This window comes from Orbicella faveolata, unplaced genomic scaffold, assembly GCF_042242905.1.
Source record: "Orbicella faveolata isolate gen_17 unplaced genomic scaffold, um_ofav_v1 contig_2, whole genome shotgun sequence".
Taxonomy (NCBI): Eukaryota; Metazoa; Cnidaria; class Anthozoa; order Scleractinia; family Merulinidae; genus Orbicella; species Orbicella faveolata.
Genome location: NW_028301547.1, coordinates 772,857 through 796,017, shown reverse-complemented (window position 1 = coordinate 796,017; position 23,161 = coordinate 772,857). Strand labels below are relative to the sequence as shown.

The 23,161-nt window shown below is 40.3% G+C and overlaps 2 protein-coding genes across 5 annotated transcripts; both read right to left on the bottom strand.

Annotated features, from left to right (window-relative positions):
* Positions 1–147: 147 nt before the first annotated feature.
* Positions 148–10,906, bottom strand: LOC110062619 (uncharacterized). The gene is made up of 8 exons (XM_089289047.1): positions 8,717–10,906; positions 6,612–6,697; positions 6,014–6,040; positions 5,781–5,822; positions 5,273–5,362; positions 2,219–4,492; positions 1,687–1,752; positions 148–969 (listed from the first exon to the last, which is right to left on the bottom strand). Exons 2-8 carry the CDS (start codon positions 6,667–6,669, stop codon positions 884–886), a joined length of 2,643 nt encoding a protein of 880 aa, XP_089145173.1. The 5' UTR covers positions 6,670–6,697; positions 8,717–10,906; the 3' UTR covers positions 148–883.
* A 70-nt stretch (positions 10,907–10,976) lies between these two features.
* Positions 10,977–23,118, bottom strand: LOC110062587 (uncharacterized). 4 transcript variants are annotated; one of them, XM_089289032.1, is made up of 8 exons: positions 22,520–23,118; positions 17,901–17,948; positions 17,294–17,322; positions 16,391–16,714; positions 16,148–16,278; positions 15,535–15,708; positions 15,305–15,352; positions 10,977–15,131 (listed from the first exon to the last, which is right to left on the bottom strand). In XM_089289032.1, the coding sequence occupies exons 2-8, from the start codon at positions 17,930–17,932 to the stop codon at positions 11,988–11,990; spliced, it is 3,882 nt and encodes a 1,293-aa protein (XP_089145158.1). In that variant the 5' UTR covers positions 17,933–17,948; positions 22,520–23,118; the 3' UTR covers positions 10,977–11,987. The 4 variants fall into 4 exon arrangements, with proteins under 4 accessions (XP_089145158.1, XP_020625173.2, XP_089145160.1 ...); XM_020769514.2 differs by having other exon boundaries at positions 22,703–23,118; XM_089289034.1 differs by having other exon boundaries at positions 17,901–17,945; positions 22,703–23,118.
* Between the last annotated feature and the right edge of the window lie 43 nt (positions 23,119–23,161).

The window sequence follows — 23,161 nt, the reverse complement described above, 5'->3', positions numbered from 1 at the left end:
GGGACGGGATATTGAGCCTATACTACAGTATTAAGTGAGGTGTACAAGACTTTACGTTTACAGACTTTGAATTCAGTCCCGGGTAGAAAGGGTCAGGAAGTTTCTGCTCTATCGGAAAAAGTACCAAGCGAAATTATACGACAAACATGAAGAAAATATGACATTTATTTGGTTTTGTTCTAACGTAAATAACGTCGAATAAATAGACACTGCTGCTCTCATACAAATGTTGCGTTCACCAGACAAATAACTGTACCACCAGGCGCCATGTGTACTGATGTTTTTGTAGTTGAAACCTCGCCATTTTCAACGAGCCACTTTCACAATTTCTGAACATTTTTACAGTCTATATTGTTGAAATAAACTCGTTATTTGATACCATCGTATCACCCACTGTTCAAATGTACATCATCTGAAAATTCCATCTACGGTAGCCTCACGATTTCATAGAGTTTAAGATAGTATTGACTGAAATGAACCTCTTCGATCCATGATGCCAGGAACAAAATATTACATCAAGGAGCCCAAAAATGTGACTAATTTTAATGAATTCGTTTCATGCGTGTAGACTATCCAATCAGATGCCGACGATGGCTTTTCTTAGCTTTTGATTGGATAGTATTAACGTAGTCACACATTAGGGTTTCTTCCTTTAAACGGGGAAAGCCAACATTGTGAAATTCTGTTACAATGTTAAAATGTTTCAACTGCAAGGTTATATGTCTTCAAAATACGTTTGAACTCGATAATTTGCAGTTACATTAACTATTTACAAAAGATCAATATACATTCTGTGGCTTTAGAAAGTAATGGCTCACAAGGAACGAGACGATCCCCGCATTGACCTGAATATAAATGATCAAGCGTGTTTGAAAAATAGGATTTAAGTGGCAGGTTGGCTTCTTCTTTTTCTTCCATGTTTTGGAAAGAATACTTCTTGTTGACTTAAAACTTGATAATTGCTGTAAGCTGTGGAGACGAAAACAGGCAAGAATTATTATTATTTCCAAGAAAAATAATAATAACAAAAGAATTATCACCGTGAAGTCTGAGAGGGCAACTTAAGGTTCAGCAATTCAGCATTTATATAGTAAGCGCGTTTTGAAATCTATTTCTATAATATTAGCCAGAAATCTTATGATTTATAAAGAGGCATCGACCATTTTCATAATTTAGTATCAAATTTAGTGGTTATATCATGTCAGTACTGAGGAACTGCTGGAAAGAGCGATCATGAAAACGGTGAGTAAGGAAGTGATGTATCGTAGATGAAAACTGAAAACTGATTGGTCACATCCTGAGGCAAGATCGCGTGCAATAATGATTGTAACATCGCAATAAGCTGGGCGCTACAAGGGAAAAGGAGATGAGGAAGGCTCAAGAAAACGTGTAGACGAACACTAGAAAAGGAACGGAAAGAGGCGGGGTGGAGCTCATGGGAGGAAACAAGAACGATCGCAGCAGACCGGGAAAAGTGCAGGACCTCTGCAAAGACCCTATGTGCCACGAGGCACGAGGAAGACAGATGCTAGATGCTTAGTAGCAATTACCAGAAGCTCTTGAAACTCTGGCTAACTTTGTTCGCGTTAAAGGTTGCCCAGTTTCTGTCTTCATTGATAATAAAACCGATCAGGACATTTTGAGTTTAGAAACTGTGTTATTTAGCTGATCCGGTTAAATACTTACACTGACTGTCACCCGCGATGCCATCAAATATGACGTTCCTGTGACGAGCTCGTTGATTTTGAGAGGCTGCAAGAAATAACAGTTCCATACATGAGAAAATTATCAATATTTTCAGATTTAACACTAAATTGGGTAAAACTGTTACAAACGAGTAACAAGCAGTCAGCCTATGGGTTCATTACTTTAGTTAACTTTTACTTTAACCTGTCATTTGACACACAGTGTGTAGTATTTTCTATGATGCAGGTGTCTTACAGGCATCGCAAAATGAACAGATTTTCGATTTTTTAAGACTACCTCATTGCAAGAGTTTACGATAAACAACACAATTCGAACAAAAGCTTTGTAAAGGACAGGGAAAAGAACAAAAGAAAATGTTGTATTAACAGGACCGCCCAAGACAAATCATTTTAAATAAGTGGGCACGCGGAATGGGCGGGATGTACTGAGTCATTACGACAGAAAGTTACAGAAATCGGTGACGTCTAACATGTGTGCCAAACTAGGTTTACAAATGTGCGATTTTACTTACCCAGATACTTGTCTCCAAAGCCCCACTCTTTCGGCTTAGGTTTGGCAGTGGTATGTAAACCAGCAGCTGAAGGAGGTTTTGTCGTTACCAGCACAGGATGAGCGACAGGCGCAGGTGCCGGTGGAGGAGTCGGAGACAGGTGTGATGGAGGAGGCTTTGTCATGACTATCGGAGGAGAATTCAACTGTGATCCTGAAGGCGGATTGTTTAACGTGCCATTTGAATGGGAAGGCACTACAGGAGCTGGACTGGTATTGTCCAATGATGGAGCAAAAGGTGAAACCATGATTATTGGTGCAGTTGTTGCTGACGGTGGCTGTGGTGTTGGAGTCGTTGAGCTGATAGGATTTTTCGGGACAGGGGTGAAAGAGGGTGTTTCCAATGAAGAATTAGTCAGGGAAGTCATGTTGATTAAAGAAGTAGTGTTTTTCTCAAGCCAGCCCAAGCCAGGGAAAGAGATGTTTTGGGGAATAACTGCAACGGAGGAATTTGTTTCTTGTGAAGCGGGTATTGTACTGTTTGAGGATTCGACTTTGATACTTGTAGCATTTGCAGGTACTGTAATTTCAGGAGCAGTGGCATTGACTAGAGATGTTGCATTTATTGTAGGAGATGAACTACTTTCAGCTGAAGCGTTTGTCACTGCGAGAGTAGAATTACTCACGATAGTAGAGTTTTCAGCTTGGGTCGTTTCTGATGAGAAAGGATGCGAGGGAGAGGGGAGAAAGAGGACTGTGTCTTTATCTGGAGGCGTTGCAATGATGTACGACGCATTTTCGTATTCCGAATTTAAAACTGGCAATGATGGGGGCGATGGCTTGGCAGCAGAACTAGAGGCTTGGGTGTTAGACGGGGATTGAGTTCCAGGAGAGGAGGAAGATGCTGATGCTGGTGGGAATGGAAGAGAAGAGGATACACCAGAGATTCGATTAGGTTCCGAAGCTGGAGGTGGTACTGGTGCTGGTGCTGGCGCTGGCGCTGGAGATGGAGTCGGAGCTGAGGAAAGAGCTGTTGAAGGATAAGAGCTGGCTACTACGGGCTGTGCAGGGGATTGTGCAGGTGAAGGTGATGGTGAAGGAGCAGCAGATGCTTGGTTAGCAGGGTAGCTATAATAACTGGGTGCTGGTTGTGGAGCAGGCGCAGGTGCTGGGTATGCAGAAGTCGAGGGTGCTCCATAGGCTTGGTATGTAGCAGGAGACGGAGCGCCTGCAGGAGAACCGTAATAGTTAGATGCTTGCTGTGGCGCGGATGGTGAAGTTGTTAAATTGGTCATCTGGTACGAGGTAGGGGCCGAAGGATAGTTGTAAGAAGTGGTTGCTGGCTGTGATACCGGCGCAGACGTTGTTTGTGAGGTAGACAGAGCTGCTGCTTCAGGTGAAGAGGCATAGTTACCACTTATTGCTGATGGCTGAGTATTGTTAGATAGCGTTGTAGCAGAGGAGGAGCTGCCAACATTTGGTTGAGATGCATTACTTTGAGAAACAGATGAACTGTTGATTATTTCGTAAGAAACAGGTGAATTTATAAATGTGGTTTTCGATTCTTGGCTTGTGCTTTCCTGCTCTGATTTCGGGCCGCCCACGTTATACACAGGATAGCTGTAGGCTTGTTCATTCAACGTGTTATTTCCTTTCGAGGTATTCGCAAACGTATTGGTGCTATTAACGGTGGTAGTTATTGGTGTCTGCTGCGCTTCCTCGTTATAATTGCTAACGTAATAAATTGGATAATTGTGGGTACTATTATTTCTTGATGGGCTTTCTGGTGACGTAGTAGGCGGTACAGAGCTGTTGCTGAAAACAGGTGTTTGTTGTTTTTCGTTAGGAGGACTGGTTACATAGAATACTGGATAGCTGTTATTATTTGCATTTTGAGTTGCATTACTTTCGGATGCTTGAGATGGAACAGATGAATTAGCTGTTGCATTTGACATAGGCTGCGAAGTTGTTTGTTGCGAATTGGGCTCTTCATAATTGGACGCGTAATATACTGGATAGCCGTTATTTACGGTCGAATTTTGTGAAGATGTAGCTGTAGAGTTATAAGAATTCACTGATGATTGCTGTGAGGTAAACTCTAGTGTGGAAGAACTGTCGTTGCTGAATGTTGTGTCAGCAGATGCTAAAGATGGTTGGGCTAAAGAATAGTTGGCTTGCGCAGGGACAACTTGAGCACCATTTTGGGTTGCTAGTTGCTGTTGTCCACTTTCCGTTGTTGTAGTTGATGCAACTGTTGCTTGGGGACTGCTGTTCCAACTAGCTGAATTCGAGGCTTCTGTTTTGAACAAGGCAAAGAGATTTGTCAATATAGCCCCCCATTAGATAGACTCTCATAGACTGTTATGGTTATAATAGTTTTCTGAGTTGCGTGGTGTTGCAGGCAAAAGTTTAGTTCGTAAAATCTATCTTGGTAATAGATGTCCAACAGTAGCAATTAAATGAAAGAATGAAAGATGCGAATGCAGCCATGACACTACTGGAAAAATGAGCTGAAAAAATTTCAGGCTCTGAACGGGATTCGAACCCACGACCTTCGCGTTACCGTTGCAATGCTCTACCATCTGAGCTATCAAAGCCACATGAGAGCGGTCGTGTGTGAGTTCGGCCCTATATGGAATTCATATGCTTGAGCCGAGTATTACGTCCACTGAACATGTAGGGCCGAACTCACACACGACCGCTCTCATGTGGCTTTGATAGCTCAGTTGGTAGAGCACTACACCGGTAACGCAAAGGTCGTGGGTTCGAATCCCGTTCAGAGCCTGAAATTTTTTCAGGTCATTTTTCCAGTAGTGTCATGGCTGCATTCGCATCTTTCATTCTTTCAAAATCTATCTTGTTTAAGTATGCAAAGTTGTTTGTTTGTCTTTAATTCTCAGTAAGTATTGCTTGGAAATTATTGGAAATTCAAAATTCGTTGCTGAGGTCCAAAATATCACAAGCAAAAAACAAATCAAAAACCAATAGAAGATCTTTTGGAAACTTCTCGAAAACCTATGTTATCTTTAAAGTTACCACTAACTTATAATCCGCCCGGTTTAAATCATGTACTTACGTGAAGGTATGGAGCCTACTTGTGACGCTCCATTTTGGTTTGCAGTGTATTGCGATGAGGATGTCGAGTATCCTGGGTAACCAAGGTATCCTGAAAAGTGAAATAATTTTATTAAAAATCTAAATGTGATTATTCATCAACGTAGCAAACGCGACCCGCGGAACTAGTGGCACTACTGATTCGTGAAGTAAATTTGCTTCTTGCCGGTTCTATTCTGGAATCCGAGTGGTCGTAAGAAGCAAATATGGTAAAACGGAACGCTGAGAGAAACGCTAAGGTTTATGTTTATTCCAGGTTCAATTAGAAGCCGAAGTCGGACCAGTCAGAGATGTAAGTGAATAGGTGGAACGAAAAGCGCTGAATTTAGTTGTGTTTGTTGGGACTCGGCCCTAAGCTATCACTCTTCAGTCTTTTTTTCTATGTGGTGAGTCATAGTGTGAACTTAACAATAGCGTGTGAACAGGTTCTCTCCCTCCCCTCGCATGATTAACCACCCGTTTAATCTCACCTTGATTTGCAATCTGCCTTCTATGGAGTCTTGACGAGAGCTCTAAGTAACAAATAAATTATTCAAAGAATAAATAAAGAACTGATGAGTCATGAAGAAAATGCACGACAGTGGATAGCCCTCTGAGAATGTTGATGAAAAAAAAAAAAATTTCAATCAACGTTCTACGGAAAGAAAAACAGTCTATTCGATTTGGTCCCCAGACATTAAAGCATAGATAGGTGATATCTTACCTTTTGCGACACGAACATCGAGCGGAGCTGTGAGTAACAAAAAAATACATGACACATTAGCACACTTGCTGCTGCGTTCTGGCGTAGGTTCTCTAGCGCTGAGCGCTAAATATTCTTCTAATTTCCAACCGTCATCAACATCATGTCTCTCTTATATTTTTCCAAGCAAACAAGGGACAAAAAAAAAATCACCGGAGAGTATGTTTTGATCACTGATGTACAACCCATAAATTTAATATATATAAAAACTGGATCATTGGATAATGCAATTCGAGAGTTTTCATTGGCTCAGCCATCGTAGGTCATGAGCCATTATACCATGCTCTACAAATGAGGTAAGCGTACACGTAATTTTTTGGGGCGTTTTTTATTTTTATTTTAGATTAGTTTTCTATATTTTGGGCGCGTTTTTAATACTGAACAATTATTCCACTCGTGCTTGTTGGATATGAGATGATTATAGCCAACGAGGCGCCACGCACGTCGTTGGCTATCTACCGTCTCATATACAAAGCACGCTCGTTAAATAAAAAATGCACTGAATACCAACCATAAAATTTTGACAAGATTTCGGTATGAATGCAATAATGAGTCTTACCTGAATCAACCGATAAACCAACGCAAACTATCATGGAGACAAGGAAACGTATCCTCATTTCTTCACCTTTCTCATGCGAGGTGAACCTGTTAAAAAGAATAATATTTGAATTTGACAGGTTCAGCATATCAAGGGATCCTTTTTTTCTTATCGGTAATCAGCCTAGGAGGGAACAAAACGTCTTGCTCCACGTTATCTTCTTTGCCAGACACACGTAATGAATTTTCTTTGTACGTTACCATATGGTGATTTGCAGAGTAATGAACGTAACTCATGATAACTGTAATGCACTGTGTTGCCTACATGTAAGCATCGATACTTAAACGAAATGTCCCGTCTACATTGCAAAACTATGTTCGTAAGAAAAAATAGAAATTTATATTTCTATTATTCAGCTTCAATTATACTATCTTAGCCACTCAAGACGACACCGCTAAAGCCAGATAGATGGTACTACAGAATGTCATTGTATATATATATGCCTACTGTATGGTTTAGTACTAAATACTTCCAACATGCTGTTTGCCTCGGTATTTCACGAGGAGTTTACTTTTCGATAGCATTAACTGCCTTGTTTCTCAAGAAGTTCATAACGGTCTCAGCTAGTCTGTCCCAAACTACACTTTCATAAACAAGGACTGGTGGTAAATTGCATATAGTTATGTAACCTGTTGTTTGTTGCCATGACATCGCAGGTCAAGCTACAAGTGCTCAATTTGCTACTTTACACACTCAGTACTTATTTCCTGTGATCTATCGAGTACCCCGAAAGGTCGAAAAGATTAGTTCTATCAATGCCTAATAAAGTTCAGACTTACAAAAATGAAGGTTTTTCACACATATCGTGTCGGTCAGATGGGATTCCTTAGTTCTTTTGTATATGCTTGCATGCCGTGAGGTAAATAAACCGCTACACTGATTCACTAAATTAAAATCCTAACCTTTGGTGAGACTTTGGTGACTCATATCGAGCTTGCGTGCAATGCTGTAAAACGAATCGTCGATACTTTCTTAAATGGGTATCACTAACACCGATAAAAAGACCAATATCGATAACTAAATTTTCCAAATTAGACTTCGCACTTTACTTCAATCTATACATCACATGTGTGGAACGTAGTCAGAGAGGATTAGCTAGGATTGGTCCATCGATCTCACGCAGCCGTAAGCTGTTAAGGGTGGAGCCGCTACGGGGAGTGTTTTGTGATCGGTAAACTTAACTACATATGAAGTGTCCTTAAGATTACTCATCAAGTTGGAATAATTTTAAACAACACAACACCAAAGTATAACTTGCAATTTTAGTATTAGTTACGTTTGAATTAATGGAATTGTTTTCCTGCGTTAGGTGTCTTCAAGCGTAGTAAAAATTTCAATTTCCACTACTTCTTCCTGAGGAAGGAATTCAGCTCATAACTTGGGCTGTGCAATATTACCAAGGAACGGAAGTTAACGTTAAGTTCATCGACTCGTGCTTCAGTTTATGATAATGGCTAACATATCTGTTTTAAAATTATGATTGGGTAGACTTCAGCGATTTATATAAAAACTGCTTCAGACGTTCCAGTTTGTTAAACAAGCGGCCATAAGAGTGACGTAATATTACATAGATCTAACTGTGTCTAGGAAACCACGCTATCAATTAGAATTTGTTGAGCAGGGATTTACGTTTAATATAGCGGCTAGTTATTTAATATTGCCTGGTGACAGCCCGGTGGAGTACACGACTTGATCTTCCTGCTAGAAAAACGTCTTCCTCCTTATACATAACTACAGATAACCAGTGAATCCTCATAGGTTAAAATTGAAGTAATAAATTTAGTCTCTTGTGTGGTCGAGAAAGAAGGCTTTGAAGTCACCATGAAACACCAATTGCTCTCAACGCACCAAGAAATTTTGTTCAAAAATTACAGCGACGACGGATAGTTTCAGTTGTTTTCGAGTCAAGACGTCTTGGCGACAATTTCGGAGGAAAAGCTATTAAAAGTTATGGAAAGTAAAGTACAAGGCAATTTCAAATCGTAAAAATAAAGCAAATTTTACTCGGCTACCAGAAAGCAAACATAAAATTTTCGACTTCAATTTATTAACAACTGGTAACTTACCTCGGTCAATCGTCGTAGTTTCTCTTACAACGCGTTCTCCTTTGTAAAAATCGCTTCTTTAACTCAACAAGTCTACTCCTGAAAATTTGAAGAACAAATTGAGAGACCTTTGGGCTCTGTATTTTAATATAGCTGATTTCAAAAGGAAAAACTCTCGTTGAAATGGAAGGAATGGCGGAAATGTTCTTTTGCTGGTTATGACAGGTGGCGGGCGGTACCAGCTCTTGATCTTTGACGTCACTCCGGATCGAGCCTCAAGCTTGACCAAGCGAACCGAAATGTAACAAACTCTCTGATTGGCCAGGGCAAAAATAATATCATTTATCGATTGAGGTTAAGAAGATTTTGCACTTTTTCTTTTCAGGAATGTTATCGATGCACGATAGAGTCAACAGGGATCTTTTAGAGGTCTGTTAGCGGCCAGCAGATCAGCGTATGCAGTAAGCTTTGGAAAAGAAATAGAGACAGGGTGGATTTCTTGCGAATGTGCAAGTATAACGGCCATTTTCATTATTAAAAGCTGTCCAGTGAGTCTAAGGTAAAGGCAGTGGAAAGAAACTCATGAAAATATCAGAAAAGTGGAGAGGAGAGCGAGTCCCGCTTATTAAGTACCGGATGCTCTTTCTCCCTGAACACAGATACAGTTAAGAGGGACTGAGTGGTGTATATATGGTAGCTGAGAATAGAGGGACTCCACTGAGGTGTTTACATCTTTGTTAATGATGATTGGTCATTGTTTGAATGGAAGTAGGTAAAAACAGATCAGTTGTAACCTTCCATGCTAATAAATCATCTCATGGTCTGAATTAGGTGGCAACAAGGATATCAACACCTTAGCCGAGTCCGTCTACAGGCCAAGATTGTACCAAGATTGAGAAATGGCGCGTGTTTTGAATGAAATCTGAGATAAACTGATAGCTGAGTTCTTCTGAAAATTCTGATCTAACTGCTGGAACCAAATCGAACGTTCGATCAAGCGAACTTAATCAGACTCATTCAGACTTGAATTAGAAGTTGAGCAATCGAACGCAATCGAACTTTGATTGAGTTTGATGGTCGAAATCGGAATACATTCGATTAAAAATGGAAGTTATGTAAGAATAATGAGCTTGTTTTGCTGAATATTTCCGTTTTCTAGGGTGTCTTACGTAGCAATGTAATGTATATTTATTGGGAGAATATATTTAAGATTCCGTTATCACCATTTTTCTACTTTAGTTTAATAACACAAACTCTGAGTTTCAAAAAACTTACTCCGAGTTGTATAAGTCAAAAACAAACTCCAATTTTCAAAAATGAACTGGCTCAATTTTTTTTTATTATTCCGATCAACGTACGTCCAGGAAAAAGTCAGTCACGACAGACGGTGATTCTCTCGTGATTGACTTTGCGTCCTACAAAAAGGACTCAAAGAGCTGTTTGAACGTTTGATAAAGCGCTCTGTTGTGTGTTTGATATATCTTTTGAGCTGTATCTAAATCTAAGAAGTAAATCGTGAAATCAGATAGTTCAAATATACCCAAATTAAGAAATTTTCTCAAACCACAGGCACCTTCATGTTGTTTTCACGTAAATATCCTTTTCATCTTTGCTGAGCTGCTTTGGGAATTTGTTCACGATGAAATTTACAATTTGCATTTTTAAATTGAGGATTGGTGTTGTTTATTGCTAGTCTGTTGTCATCACGCGTACGAGTCATCTTTTAGCGTTGGTAAATAAACTGGCATAGAATGACCATATGTTTAACCTGTCGGAAATGGTAATATTTATTATATAAGCACCAATAAAATACCAGGTGAGCTTTCGCGCAAAAACATGATATCTTTACAAGTGAAAATAACAAGTTATCTTCACAAAGATCACAGTTGCCATGGTTACATAATAAATCGCGCCTTTCGCAGCGAGAGCGAAATGGATTTTTTGGTGTTTATATAATAAATAGAACATTACATGGCCACTTGTAGATTGATTTCACTTGAGATTGATTGCCACTTCGGGTTTCGTGATTTGTTTCGTTTTCCGCTTTTCTGCAGCATTTTTTCCTGTGAAGAGAAATTTCCTCGTGCCTCGCCACTAACAGCTAAGCTGTTGTCGCATCCTGTCTGGTGACTTTCTCTTATCCTTCGAAAAGTTGCCGAACAGCTACAACTCATTTATTTAAAAAGACCGCACTTTCTAATATTTTGCCTTCGGCGCATTAAAGCACTGATGGTGATGGTTACATAAGCTACTTTAGTGACTAGAATTGAAAGACAAAAGAAACAGTTTCTTTTTCCGTTTAATTTTATGATTTTCATAAATAAATGCACTGTAGTAAATCTGTTCAATAAATACTAATATATAATGTAAATATAAAACCTACGACTTACTCTTCAGTTCAAGTGTTACCGACCTACAGCAACACAATAATGATTGTCGTAACCGATAGCTAACAGAATTGAGCGTAAAACAAGATTTCAAGATTCAATTCAACAAAAGACGTTCTTCAAATATTACAAGTGTATAGTGCTATAAAATCACTACTACTTATAACATGTGATGTTTGCGCCTCTATGCTATTGTTGGCCTTTTTCTAACGACAGCCATGAACAGATAAAGAAGAGACAAATACATAGCGGATATCTTCGAAATTCTAGTTACAAGAGTACAGGATTTAAGGTACTCGAGATCATTTTGGAATATTCCAACTTGTTCTTAACCACTTGAATACCACCGTGCACGGTGTAATTTTAGGGCCAGAAAATAAATAAATAAATAATTAATTAATTAACAATAAGTCCAAGTCTACAGAAATTGCAAAATAGAGAGATGACGAAAACAGAAGCTACAAAAGGGAATTAAAAGTTTGGTAAAATGAAGATCGTGGAATAGAGGTCGGTCCAAGGCCAAAATAGAACGATCTTCCAACAATGAAATTGGCACTTTTTTTGAACCGTTTTCCAGCGTTATGAACTACTCCGCCTGCGATTTTTGTTCAGATCATATTACTGGCAACAACCCGGTTTCCCTGGTGGAAACCAGATGGACGGAATATTACTCAAGATATGAGGGGAAATGACACGGTTCGACAATTCGTCGAATCAAGCTGGGGAAAGTTTCGGCCAAGAAAGTGTCAATATCATTGGCAAAAGAGAAGTTCATACTTCATTCAAATATCATCGTCTCGAGAAAAAAAATGACGTTTAAGATGTGTCAGATGGGTTAGGTGATGTTTCATTACGCAGTGTTAAGTTTTCGTACCAAATTTGTAAATAGTAGACGGAACTGATTATCATGAAGGAGTTAATGCAACGGTGCACGGATCACTAAAAGGACCGGCTCGCTCTTGTTCGTCAACAGCACGGACAGAAAAGAAATACTTGCTTCCCGAAGAGAACTGGGTCAGTGTACACGCCATAGGAAGAGGAAGAGCTTTTACAATACCTATCTTCTTCCACTTGATTGGCTGCTCTTTGTTTTCGGTGACATCCTGACAGGCAAACAGCTCGTAATTATCGATTTTAATAACGGCATCGTCATGCTCCATGTTCCAAGAAAGAACGATACCTCTGTCCATCACAGCGATTGACGCTGACGGCTTAGGAAGTGGTTTACGTGCATCTCTTTTGTCATTTGAAATATTGCTTGCCGTAGCCGTTGATGAACTTGTCCTTTCAGTATCCAGGGAATGTTTTTCACTGCGAGGATCGCTGGAAGAGATTCCCGGGGATTGGATTGGTTTCCTGTAAAGAGACTGCAGGTTAATAAGATGATTTCCACTTTCATTTGTCACTGGCGCTGCATTCACTTGATGTTGTCCTTGAAGCGGCCGCTGCACCTGATTTGAACGGGATTGCAATTGCGGTGTTTGCCTAATTTGTTGTACTTGCAACTCCTGCTGCTTTGACTTGGGCGGCCAATTTTCCAACGATGGACGATGACCAGATGGAGGAAGGACGTTTCGTGCGTTCTGGAAGCGCCGTTGCGAAGGGGTGGTCACCATTCCCTTTTCGGGGGACGGCATCGTATATACCATCCTCGATTGTTCAGAAGTGTGTTCCGAAGGAACCGTGACTCTCTCTGTCGAAGAAATATTTTGAAAGGATTGGCTTGTAGACTGCTGCTGTAACTTCTGTCGCTGAAGGAGATACTCAGGGGATGGAAGTGAGAATCTGTAACCTGAAGGGAGAAGTTCCTCATTAGTATGCTTTTTCCGAGCAGGAACTAAAATGCTCTGTTGCTTGTCTTGGAGTTTTGGTTCAAGTCGTCTGTAGGTTGAGGCCACCACAGTCGACAACGTAGAAGAAGCCTCTTTAGATAACTGCGAATCTTTCACGTTACTAGCGTTTTCTCCTGCTATTACAAACGTGCTGTGCGTATTGTTTAAAGACGTTTGTGGTTGTCTGCCTGTATGATCATGCTGAGGATGCATTTGACTGTTTGGATTTTGTACATGTGCTCGCTGTTGCAAACGTTCTGGTGGTGGTCGAGAATTGTCTCTTTGATTTGTGGCCAGTGCAGTTCGTGGGCTAAACGTTTCTCGAGGGAACGATTTTCTAAACTGCACTGTTGCAACATCTTGGGACAATGACGAACGACGTAAGGTACTCTCATGGCGTTGTAAGGTGGCGCTATGTTGTCCTCCAGTACTTGGGATTTCTTTCATTTCTGTTGCAGTAGCTTTGCCGAGTGATCCGAGTCGTCCGCTGTAGGGATGATTTACAATCTTATTTATATGATCCTGGACTATAGTGTTTGAATTCAGCAAGTTTGATCTTTGATTACTAACAGATGTTTGTTTCAGGAAGGTAGATTGGGACTCTTGCACTTGTCCTGAAGGTACGACAGGTATTTGACTCTTGCCGGCAGAACTCATTAGCGGTCTTTCAACACGATTCAAAACATTGTCAAGATGCGTTGCATTAAAAGTGATTGAAGACGTAGGAAGATTTGAAGCAGTGCTGGGTTGAGATTGTTTTTGAACGAAAGAGTAGATGGAGCCTTGGGTTTCTTGATTACTCGATGAATGATTACTTTGCTGTGGTGTTGATAGGATTGGAGAACGAATTAATTGCTGCTTTTCCTGCAACAAAATCGAAGAAGATTCCACTGCTTTGGATTGTGGCTTTTGTTGTTGGACCATTGCAGAGATTGACGAAATGGGTGTTTCTAATTGTCTGCGGTATTGCTCCGGTTGACTCTCCTGACCTGGCGGGGTTGACAGATGTCGGACTTGTGATTTTTGTTCTTGGTGTACCACTCTATGGTAATGCTGCTGTTGTTGAAGTTGTTGCTGTCGCTGCAACTGCTGTAAAAGTGAAGCTGTTGTTTCGGTTGAATGTTGTGCAGGTGAAACCGAAGTGCCAGGTAAACGTTGTTGTTGCTGCTCCTGCTGCCGCAGAAGTTCCCTTTGCTGTAGTAGTGTTTGCTGCTTTTGACGTATCATTTCTAGCCTTGAGTCTGTTTGGGAAAGAGATATAGTTTTAAGTGGTAAGTCGGAAGCAGCACTCCTCGGCTCAAGTGGTCGAGGCTGATGAAATGTTTTGGAGAGTGGCGTTTCTAGAGATCGTCCATTTCTCGTTTGTAGATACGTTGCCTTACTGACTATTACATCAGAACTGGAGGCTTGGAAAAAGTTTTGTTTTTCATTTGCATCGTGCTGCACTGTTAGTTCTGCAAGCCTGGGTTTCACCGTGTAGACAACAGCTGTAGACGTGAGTGGTTCTGTTGACTTGCGCTGTGAATGAGAATTAGCATTTGAAGCCACTTGAACAGAATATCGTTGAGCAGTCGATTTTTGAGTCAATCCTGGATCCGATCCCGAGATAACAATTGTTGCAAGGGAAGTTGGGCGAGGTGTTATTGACGGACCAGAGCTAGGCATTCCACTCGCAGGGGATACCGGGCCAGTAGGTTTTGTGACAGACGTAGTTTGAGCCATTCCTCCAGCAGATGATACCAGACCAGCAGGTTGTGTGACAGAAGTAGTTTGAGCCATCCCTCCAGCAGATGATACCAGACCAACAGGTTTTGGGACAGACGTAATTTGAGCCATTCGTTCAGCATTGGATACCGGGCCAACAGGTTTTGTAACAGAAGTAGTTTGAGCCATTCCTCCTACATTTGATACCAGACCAACAGGTTTTGTGACGGACGCAATTTGAGCCATTCGTGCAGCATTGGATACCGGGCCAGCAGGGTTTGTGACAGAAGTAGTCTGAGCCATTCGTCCAGCCATGGATACTAGACCAACAGGTTTTGTGATAGAAGTAGTTTGAGCCATTCGTTCAGCAGTGAATACCAGGCCATCAGGTTTTGTGAGAGAAATGGCTTGAGCCATTCCTGCAGCAGTAGATACTAGACCAGTGGGTTTTGTAAAAGAAGTAGTTTGAGGCACCGGTGTAACAGGACTTGCAGGAACTTCACGTCCAAGACTCTGTAAAATTAGAAAATGAAACCGTTGTATAGATATAAGCTGATATACGTTTTTGGTAAAGCACCCAGCGTGGGTTACCGAATGATACATTGGTATAAAGTGCTGTCTACACATAAAGCCTGGCGTTACGTTGATACTTGTAGTAATTAATGAGAAATATCAGAGACATTTACCGAATCAATGTTAACTTGAACACTCTGGGATATCTTTGATTGTTTTCTCTGAAATCAAAAACAAAAATTAATGTAAATAATCTCCTCAGCTTCAGGCTGCGATGTGCGCGTTATCCCGTTGTTGATAACTTTACTCTGGCTGCATGATCATCATCATAATTGAAAACAGTAGATGATAGTGTCTGAAATGCAAACTTTTTTTGAACATAACGTAAGTGCAATAGCCGCACCTTTTCATTTGCGATAAGAAATTGTCGAAAAGCATTAAACAGCTTTCTAGCGTTCCATTGCAGTTCCCTGTTTTCTCTTTCCAACTCCCGTATGCGATTTTGAAGTTTAATTGAATCCTCTGCTACGGCTTCCTCAATAATCTTGGTACGCTGCTCGATTACTTCTTTCAGCACCTAAAACAAGAACGAGATCACAAAACTGTTTTCACCTCTTGAAGCTTTAACAGAATGTTTAGTCATGGGAAAGAAATTGCTTGGAAGATATATGGTAAAGAGATCAATCAGTGAGTCACAGACGCTACTCAACAGTTTTGGTTGGCATCATTCCCAACAGGAGTAAGTTCCCACATACCGACCAGTCGAATGTATTATATATTCACAGTGCCTTTCCCTATGCCAAGGTGTATAAACGTGTACCAGTGAATGATTGGAGAAAACTGGTGACGGGCAGTCTTGTAGAGGTGGGGGAGGGGGTTGGTAAGGAGATGCCATATTCGATTGTAATCGTGTTATTTGAGGAAAGCCAGGACTGATCACTATTTTAGTTCCTCCATTCCTTAGGAATGGTACAGATTAAACCTTTACTACTTTTTTTTTTAATAAGCATATTTACCTCTCTAAGGATGTTAACATCAGCGGTTGTCTGAGGCTTCATTTCGTTGTCGTCACCCTCTGATTTATGTGTCCCACTCTCAGTCAATACTGTTTCGTCGTGTTTCACACCATTTTGAATTAGCGTCACACCTAGAAACAGAAGAAAATTTAGCTCGTTTTTGCGAAGACACGATCTCTTATGACCATCTCAACATTTCTTAAACGCCATTCACACTTTGAACCTAGTGCAGTTAACACTTACTTGGTGTTGAATGTTTTGATGGTTCTGTACTTCCTTCTTGCAGCGCTCTTTTCTCTTCTTCTTTAACACTGTGAGAGCCATTTGTTATCTCCTTTTTGTTTTCTGCTGGATTTGATCCGCCAGCTTCGGACATCTCAGCAGTTTGACTTTGCGTTTTTCCAGCCGCCATCTCTTTTCCACACATTTTCGTGATCCGTCGCAATCTCTCGATGATGTCATGATTGACGTTCAGTTTGTTTACCAGCACCCTAGGTCCCTTTCTTTTGCGTTCTCCCAGAGTCATCTGTGGCGAAGGCGCTTGGAGGGATTCGCCACATTTGGTTTCTAAAAGCACATTTATATACAAAGATTTGTCAACGGAATTCACCATGAGACTAGTTACCCTACCGACTATCTCCTTACAGCTAGCTGGAACCCGGTTCTTTGTCTGCTTACTGGCAAAAACTATAAAACAAAGTAGTCCAACACATAAAGCCTTCTGTACGCATTGGGTGCCCATAAAAGTAGATTATGTTTCCAGCGGGGAACATAAGTATCACAAGGCAAACTTAAATCGGCCAAGCTATAAAGTTCTTCAAAATCCGAAACTCTTCCGAAACTAGGAAACATCTGTTTTCGAATGCTTTTGCCATAATCTTTCTTAGCTCAGCCACACCCTAATGGTCCCCTACTGCCAGATTCAATAGAATACCGCAACTCAATCGTTCCGTCGCTATGAACCGCGAGCTGATAGACGCGGTGAAATTCACCAAAACGACTCGGCTGCAAATACACATAATTGTCTTCAAAAGCTACATTTAATGGGTGTTTTCTATCACTTAATCTCCCTATCAACAAGGAACGGAACACAGAGTGAGGGTGACTTAATCGGAGGAGTCTCAAGAGTTCTACAATACTACCTACCAGACACTTCTTGGACCTCATCAAGCTTCCTGTGGAAAACCGCATTAGAAAGACATATTAGTTTAGGACTACAATTTCAAGAAATAATTGAACTGAAGTTTAATTGTTAAAATAATGAATGGATCAATCAATCGGACCGTCGATCAGTCGGTCAAGGACAACTTCCTAACTGGGCTTTCCAGGGAAAACGTAAATGAAGAGGTAACGTGGCAGGGGAAATGCCAATCTCAATATTATTCAGTAATGTTAGGGGTGTAAACGAGGTGTTGAACTTGGATTACCAAGGTCAACACCTGCTTGGGAATGGGGTGGAGCTATACTTGAACCCAGCCCTTTGACCTCTCGGTCGCGTTGCCTTTAAGGCTTTAGTCGAAGCATACGATGGTTTTCGACCAGGTAAATATAGTGAACACGTATAAATAATTTAAGAAATTTAAGGCAAGTATATATAGCAAAATAAGCACAGTGAAAACATCCAAAGAAGCATAAAGTTTTAATTGAAACATAATAAATTGCAACTATGTGTTCTTAGAGATGGACTTAGAGCAAAGACAACTTCACGAAGTCAATAATACGATATGAATTAGATCATAATCCCACAATTTACCTTCGTTTCTCTGGCCTTTCTGAACCATCCATCTTCCTTTCTTGGCTTCTGAGAACAGATTAAGGCAACTGTTAAAAACGTAAATGACAAGGTCGTCTCATATCAAATGACGTCATGTGATCTTCTGCCTCGTGAAACTTTCGGGAAGTCGAATTTAGTCAGTCGAACTGAAGAACATTTGCCAAAAGAATAATTTCAATTAGCGTCAAAAATCCATCGTGTTGTTAGAATAGAGTAAGACAGGACTCCATCAGAGACAATTCTATTCAATTTTTAATGAGTTAATTGTTCTGGCACCTGCCACAAACAAAAACCGGTTTGGTGGGAAACTCTGTTTTTTTCTCACTCGAAGTTTTCTTTGTGTCAGTGTGCAATTGCTCACTGCTCTTCTGATAAGCCGTTGTTGTTTTTGATTTCCTTGCCGGCGTCATTGACAATAAACAAAAAAATATCACCATGTGAATCGGGAATATCTGAAGGTCTTTAAATATTTAGTTTGGACTGGATATATCGATATTAGGAATATAAGCCTTCCATAGTAATGAACGAATCAACCAATAATGTGTTAAATTAAAACAGATAAGCTGAAATATTACTGGGATCACAATTTGCTCGACACCTTTACCAATATGACAGCTGTTCCTCAACAACAGATAGTTGTACTGAGGTAAGGAAACATATGAGTTTAAAATGAAAGCGTTTCAAGTGCTGCAATAAATCAAAATGCCACTATCGATGACTTGTGTCTTTCCTCTACTTAACAACGGGTCAGAAGCGATGTTTTTATGAAAGGTGTTACCATTTTATATCACGAAATCTCCAGCTAACTCCCACTGGCTCTGCATTTTATATTAACCGTTTCCTCTGCTTGTGAAGTAAAAAAAAAACTAGAGTTTCCTTGAGCAATCACAAAGAGAATTTCGTTGATAAAAGAAAAAAGAAAATGACTGGTGAAATTAATGTTTTCACCATGTTTGCAGTAGCAGTCGTTTCATATCTTTGTCCTGAACATATGCAATGACATGGTTCAATTAACTGATAATTGTTGGCATAAGAAAGCGTTGAATAGCGGCAAAATGCTGCACCAAGAGCTCCAATGCTAATGTATGCAAAACGCGAGTAGATGCGACTTGTTGTCAGTTGAGATATTTTTAATAATCTCTTTTCCGACTTCCTGCTGTAATACTATTAGGACGATGTTAGGAATAACAAGGTTTTTCCAACACCGTCAAGACGCAAAGACCATTGGTCTTGAACAACAGTAACGATAATAAACTTTCTCAAATCTTTAACATTTATCGTCATATCCTTTCAAACATCTCACTTGTCCACAAAACGGGTCCAAGCAGCTTGTGTCCGAAAGTTGATCGCATTTCAAGCTAGTAGTTGCAGTTATACGGCTAACTCTTCCACCTGTCCCCTGTACGTGCCGCTGTAACGCGGTAGAGTGTTGTACCACTGAACCAGTGTGCGCTAGGTCATACGTTCTTTCATGATTGTGGTTCTATTTCTGCTGGGAGAACTCACGTGACAGCTTGTATCACTGACCAACATCCCTCTCAAAAATAACCAAACTAAAGGGCAAAGATGTTCAACATTTGAACCATTCGAAAAATAACGAGTTCAAGACTTGAACCATAATCTTCGGCAAGCTCGTCTAACGCTATATAATATCGCACAACGAGCTGTGACTAATATATGCCCTCCGATATCGTTAAAACGCTTAACACGAGAAGAAGGCCAGATATTTCTCAAATATAAGAATTGAATCCAAACACTTGAAGTGAGACAGAAAGTCTGGCTACTGATGAAATATTCATCTTTATCGTTGTGGGGCGGATAACATATTGAAAACAATAACACATACCTGTTGTGGATGATTCAACGCACTCAAATCGTTTACTCTCACACAGCCGACAGCCACAAGTGTTGCATGCTGAGAACGGGACTGAATGCTATCTCAGTTGTTTCTTGTTGATGTCAATCATAAGTCAATGCAATAACATGCTCTGACACGTCATGCGTTGTAATGCCATTGTCAAAAGCACTTTCCAGAGTTATGTAAATCAAGAAGTGGCGAAAGTTTCGACAAAAACATTGTGACACACAAAGCCTTCACGAGATGTACCTAATGGCTTAAGCTGATATATCTACTATAGTTGTTGTTTTTGTTAATCTTCCTTGATTGAGGCACACGTGAACTTTGGATATCAGTTTGCTCCTCCTCCTCTTGCAGTCATACGTTTGGTCACGTACCGGAAGAACCAGCTTTTGAAACTTGTTAAACTGGTTATACATTCCAGAAAAGCGTGTGCAGTGTCCATAGCGACATGAACAGAAGTTATTGCTTTGAAAGCTCTGCTCTCTGATAAGCAAAATGTTATTATAGGTTAACGTAATGCTTACCAGCAACAAAATCACCATGTAGTATTTCCACTACCTACAGTCTATATTATTAGCGGAAACGTGGATAATTCGTGATTTTTGTTTGTAAGCGATTTGGCATAGATTGGATCATGTCTTCGACAGGAAACCTTGTAAAAAGGCATCTTGGACTCTCCGGCCATTAGACAAAAGGGATGAAGCCTTACCTTGCGTAATATAATACCACGAAAAATAATATATTAAAACTTTTAGAACAAGGATAACAACTGTAGTAATTGAAATTCTATCTCCGGGGCTCGGCGCAATAAAACAAAATAAAGCACTCTGTCGCTAGGAAACGTATACAATCTTTTGTTTTAATCCTGCAGTTGGTAAAGTCGAATCAAAATGGCCTATCTTTCTTTTTTCGTATCCCTTGTGGAGGTGATATATGTTTATGGCTGACTGTTAACCGAACTTTACTAGTAACACGAAACCCTGCGTCAGCTGGAATAGTAAAAGACATGTACTACATAAACTTTTTCATTTTCACATCAAGGTATAGACTCCATACAAGGTCCATTATCACATTGCATTGTTTGTTGTTGTTTATGTTGTTGTTGTTGTTGTTGTTGTTGCTGCTGCATGCTGTGGCGCTTGCACAGTCCCCCCGGTATAGTTTCGGTGTCAAAAACTTTTTCCATCTAACGTTTGTACGCCGTGGAACGTAACTCGAACACAACAATTTTTTCTCACGTCTTTTTAGGATTTTTTCCGAACAGTAAAAAAAACGTCTATCAAAAGTAATTCAGACCTCGAACAGCGTCGTTCTCTGAATAGAATTCAGTGGACAAAACGTGAACAAACATGCTTTAAGGGCAAACCGCATGCTCTTTAGAAATACAGTCGAACCTTTCCACAGTGGTCACGTTGGGGACAGAGAAAAGTGGCCGTGGTAGAGAGGCAGCCGTTATGGGGAGGTAATTTTATTTAATGGTGTAAATATGACCTCTGTTGTTTTTTTCGGGGGCTGAAACATTTATATTTTTAAACAATGCTTATATATGTAACACAATCAAAATAAAAAATTAAAACAGAAACCAAACCGAAGCAAAGACCAACGACGCGCGGTTGGACGTTGTAGATAGATAGGTGGCTGCAAATGAAGGTTGGACTGTAGTCGATTTATAGATGTTCGTTGCGTTGAATTTCCATTTCGTTCTCAGTTGCACTTTTGCGCAGCGAAACACAAATGCTTGAAAATGAAATGCTTGGCACTCAGCATGTCGCACCGTTTGTGTTATTACATCAAAACTATTTCCTATGTGGTTGCGTGTTTTCGTGACATTGTTCCGTTTGGACAGTCGTGCAGGAAGCTCCATGCAGGTGGCCTGTGTCATGGTCTCTCATTCCTCGAGGGACGGCGTGGGGCACACAGGGTGGTTTGTTAATCCCGATTGTTTATTAATGACATTCTGGTTGTGCCATGGAAAAAGAATGTAATTTGACAGACAATACGAGGCAAGCAATAAGATGCAACCTAAACTTATTGCCCGGTAGATAACGTCAATATACAATACGGCGGGGCACCCGCGATGACATGACATATGTCAATGCGTTTCATTACGCGTGGACACCAAAAAGAGCTGTCAATGGTGTTCGGTCGGTGTTTGTTGACCGTCGACTTATTTAATACAAAGGCGATAATGGCCGTAAGATCACAACTTAGGTTCTCTTCTTTACCAGCATAATTATCAATGAAAAGCCTAACGCAGAACCACAACAAATTTGGTCGTTGAATCGATCGATCAGAACTTAAATCAATGGCAGGCGTGACATAGTTTCAGTAAATAGAATATACAGAGACGTCGATTAAACAAAGCTCTCGACTAATCCATGAATTTCGGCTTGGTCGCCTCAGAGGACATATTCCATATTCCATAGGTGAGAGTGAAATGACAAATATTCATAAAATGTACTTGCCGAAACGAGCGTTATATTTATATAAACCTCGAAAAAGCGAGGAATTAAAATCACCGGTTAGTCAGACCTGCGAAGGTAGACGTATAAAAAATGACACAAGTCGCCGCTGGCTCAGTAATAAAAACCAAAGATTTTCTTGCGGTTTCGCTTTGTTTTCATCTTTTTTTAACCAAAGTTTTATAGTGATCAACGTCTTCCAAATGATTTTCTCTCATTCTCGGAGTAACATGATTAGATAGCAAACAGACTAAGAACAACACACACTCTCCTACCTCTGGCGTTAAGCTTAATAATTACTGCACAGTCGCTGTAACAGGTTGCTTTCTTCAAGGCAGCTCGGGGCACGCTGAAGAGCGTTACAATTTTAAAGATTTTACGATGAGAACACCTCGTGTTGTGACTGAGAGGTCATTTGAATTGCAAAATCACCCTGCCATTGTGTCAGTGTTATTTACCTTTCATTCCCTGCCACCAATTTCAAGTATTCTGTGTCTGTTAAAAGACGTGAAAGCGGTTCCAGGTGTTCAGCCAAAGTCTGTGAGTATCCTGCTAAATTATCCCGCAAATTAAGCTTTTCTCCTGGCGAAGAAAAATGAAGAGAGAGCACATAGTTCTTTTCAAAGACCACGCGCTCTTTGGAGACAATACCATCAGCAACATTCCTTTCACGCCTACGTAATCAAGTCAAACAAGATTCTTTCTTAATTAAACCGGCTTGACTTGTTTCAGAAACAATACGTGATCTCATAGTCAATTAAAAATATCAGCTTGCAAGGTGGTGTTTCGCGGCACTTTCATATGCCAAAAAGTTAAAACCGTAATTTGACATCGTTAATCGGATGAAAAAAAAAAAAAAAAAACACAACTTGTTATTTTAATATGAAACATTTCCGATTCTGTAGCTTTAGGCATTA

Excerpts from the sequence above, each read along its gene's own strand:
- LOC110062619 (XM_089289047.1), bottom strand. The coding sequence starts at position 6,669 with ATGAGGATACGTTTCCTTGTCTCCATGATAGTTTGCGTTGGTTTATCG. Across the intron at positions 6,041-6,611 it reads TGGTTTATCGGTTGATTCAG|CTCCGCTCGATGTTCGTGTC; the intron begins GTAAGACTCATT and ends TGTTACTCACAG. Across the intron at positions 5,823-6,013 it reads CGATGTTCGTGTCGCAAAAG|AGCTCTCGTCAAGACTCCAT; the intron begins GTAAGATATCAC and ends TTTGTTACTTAG.
- LOC110062587 (XM_089289032.1), bottom strand. The coding sequence starts at position 17,932 with ATGGATGGTTCAGAAAGGCCAGAGAAACGAAG. Across the intron at positions 16,715-17,293 it reads TGAGGTCCAAGAAGTGTCTG|AAACCAAATGTGGCGAATCC; the intron begins GTAGGTAGTATT and ends ATGTGCTTTTAG. Across the intron at positions 15,709-16,147 it reads ATGTTAACATCCTTAGAGAG|GTGCTGAAAGAAGTAATCGA; the intron begins GTAAATATGCTT and ends TTCTTGTTTTAG.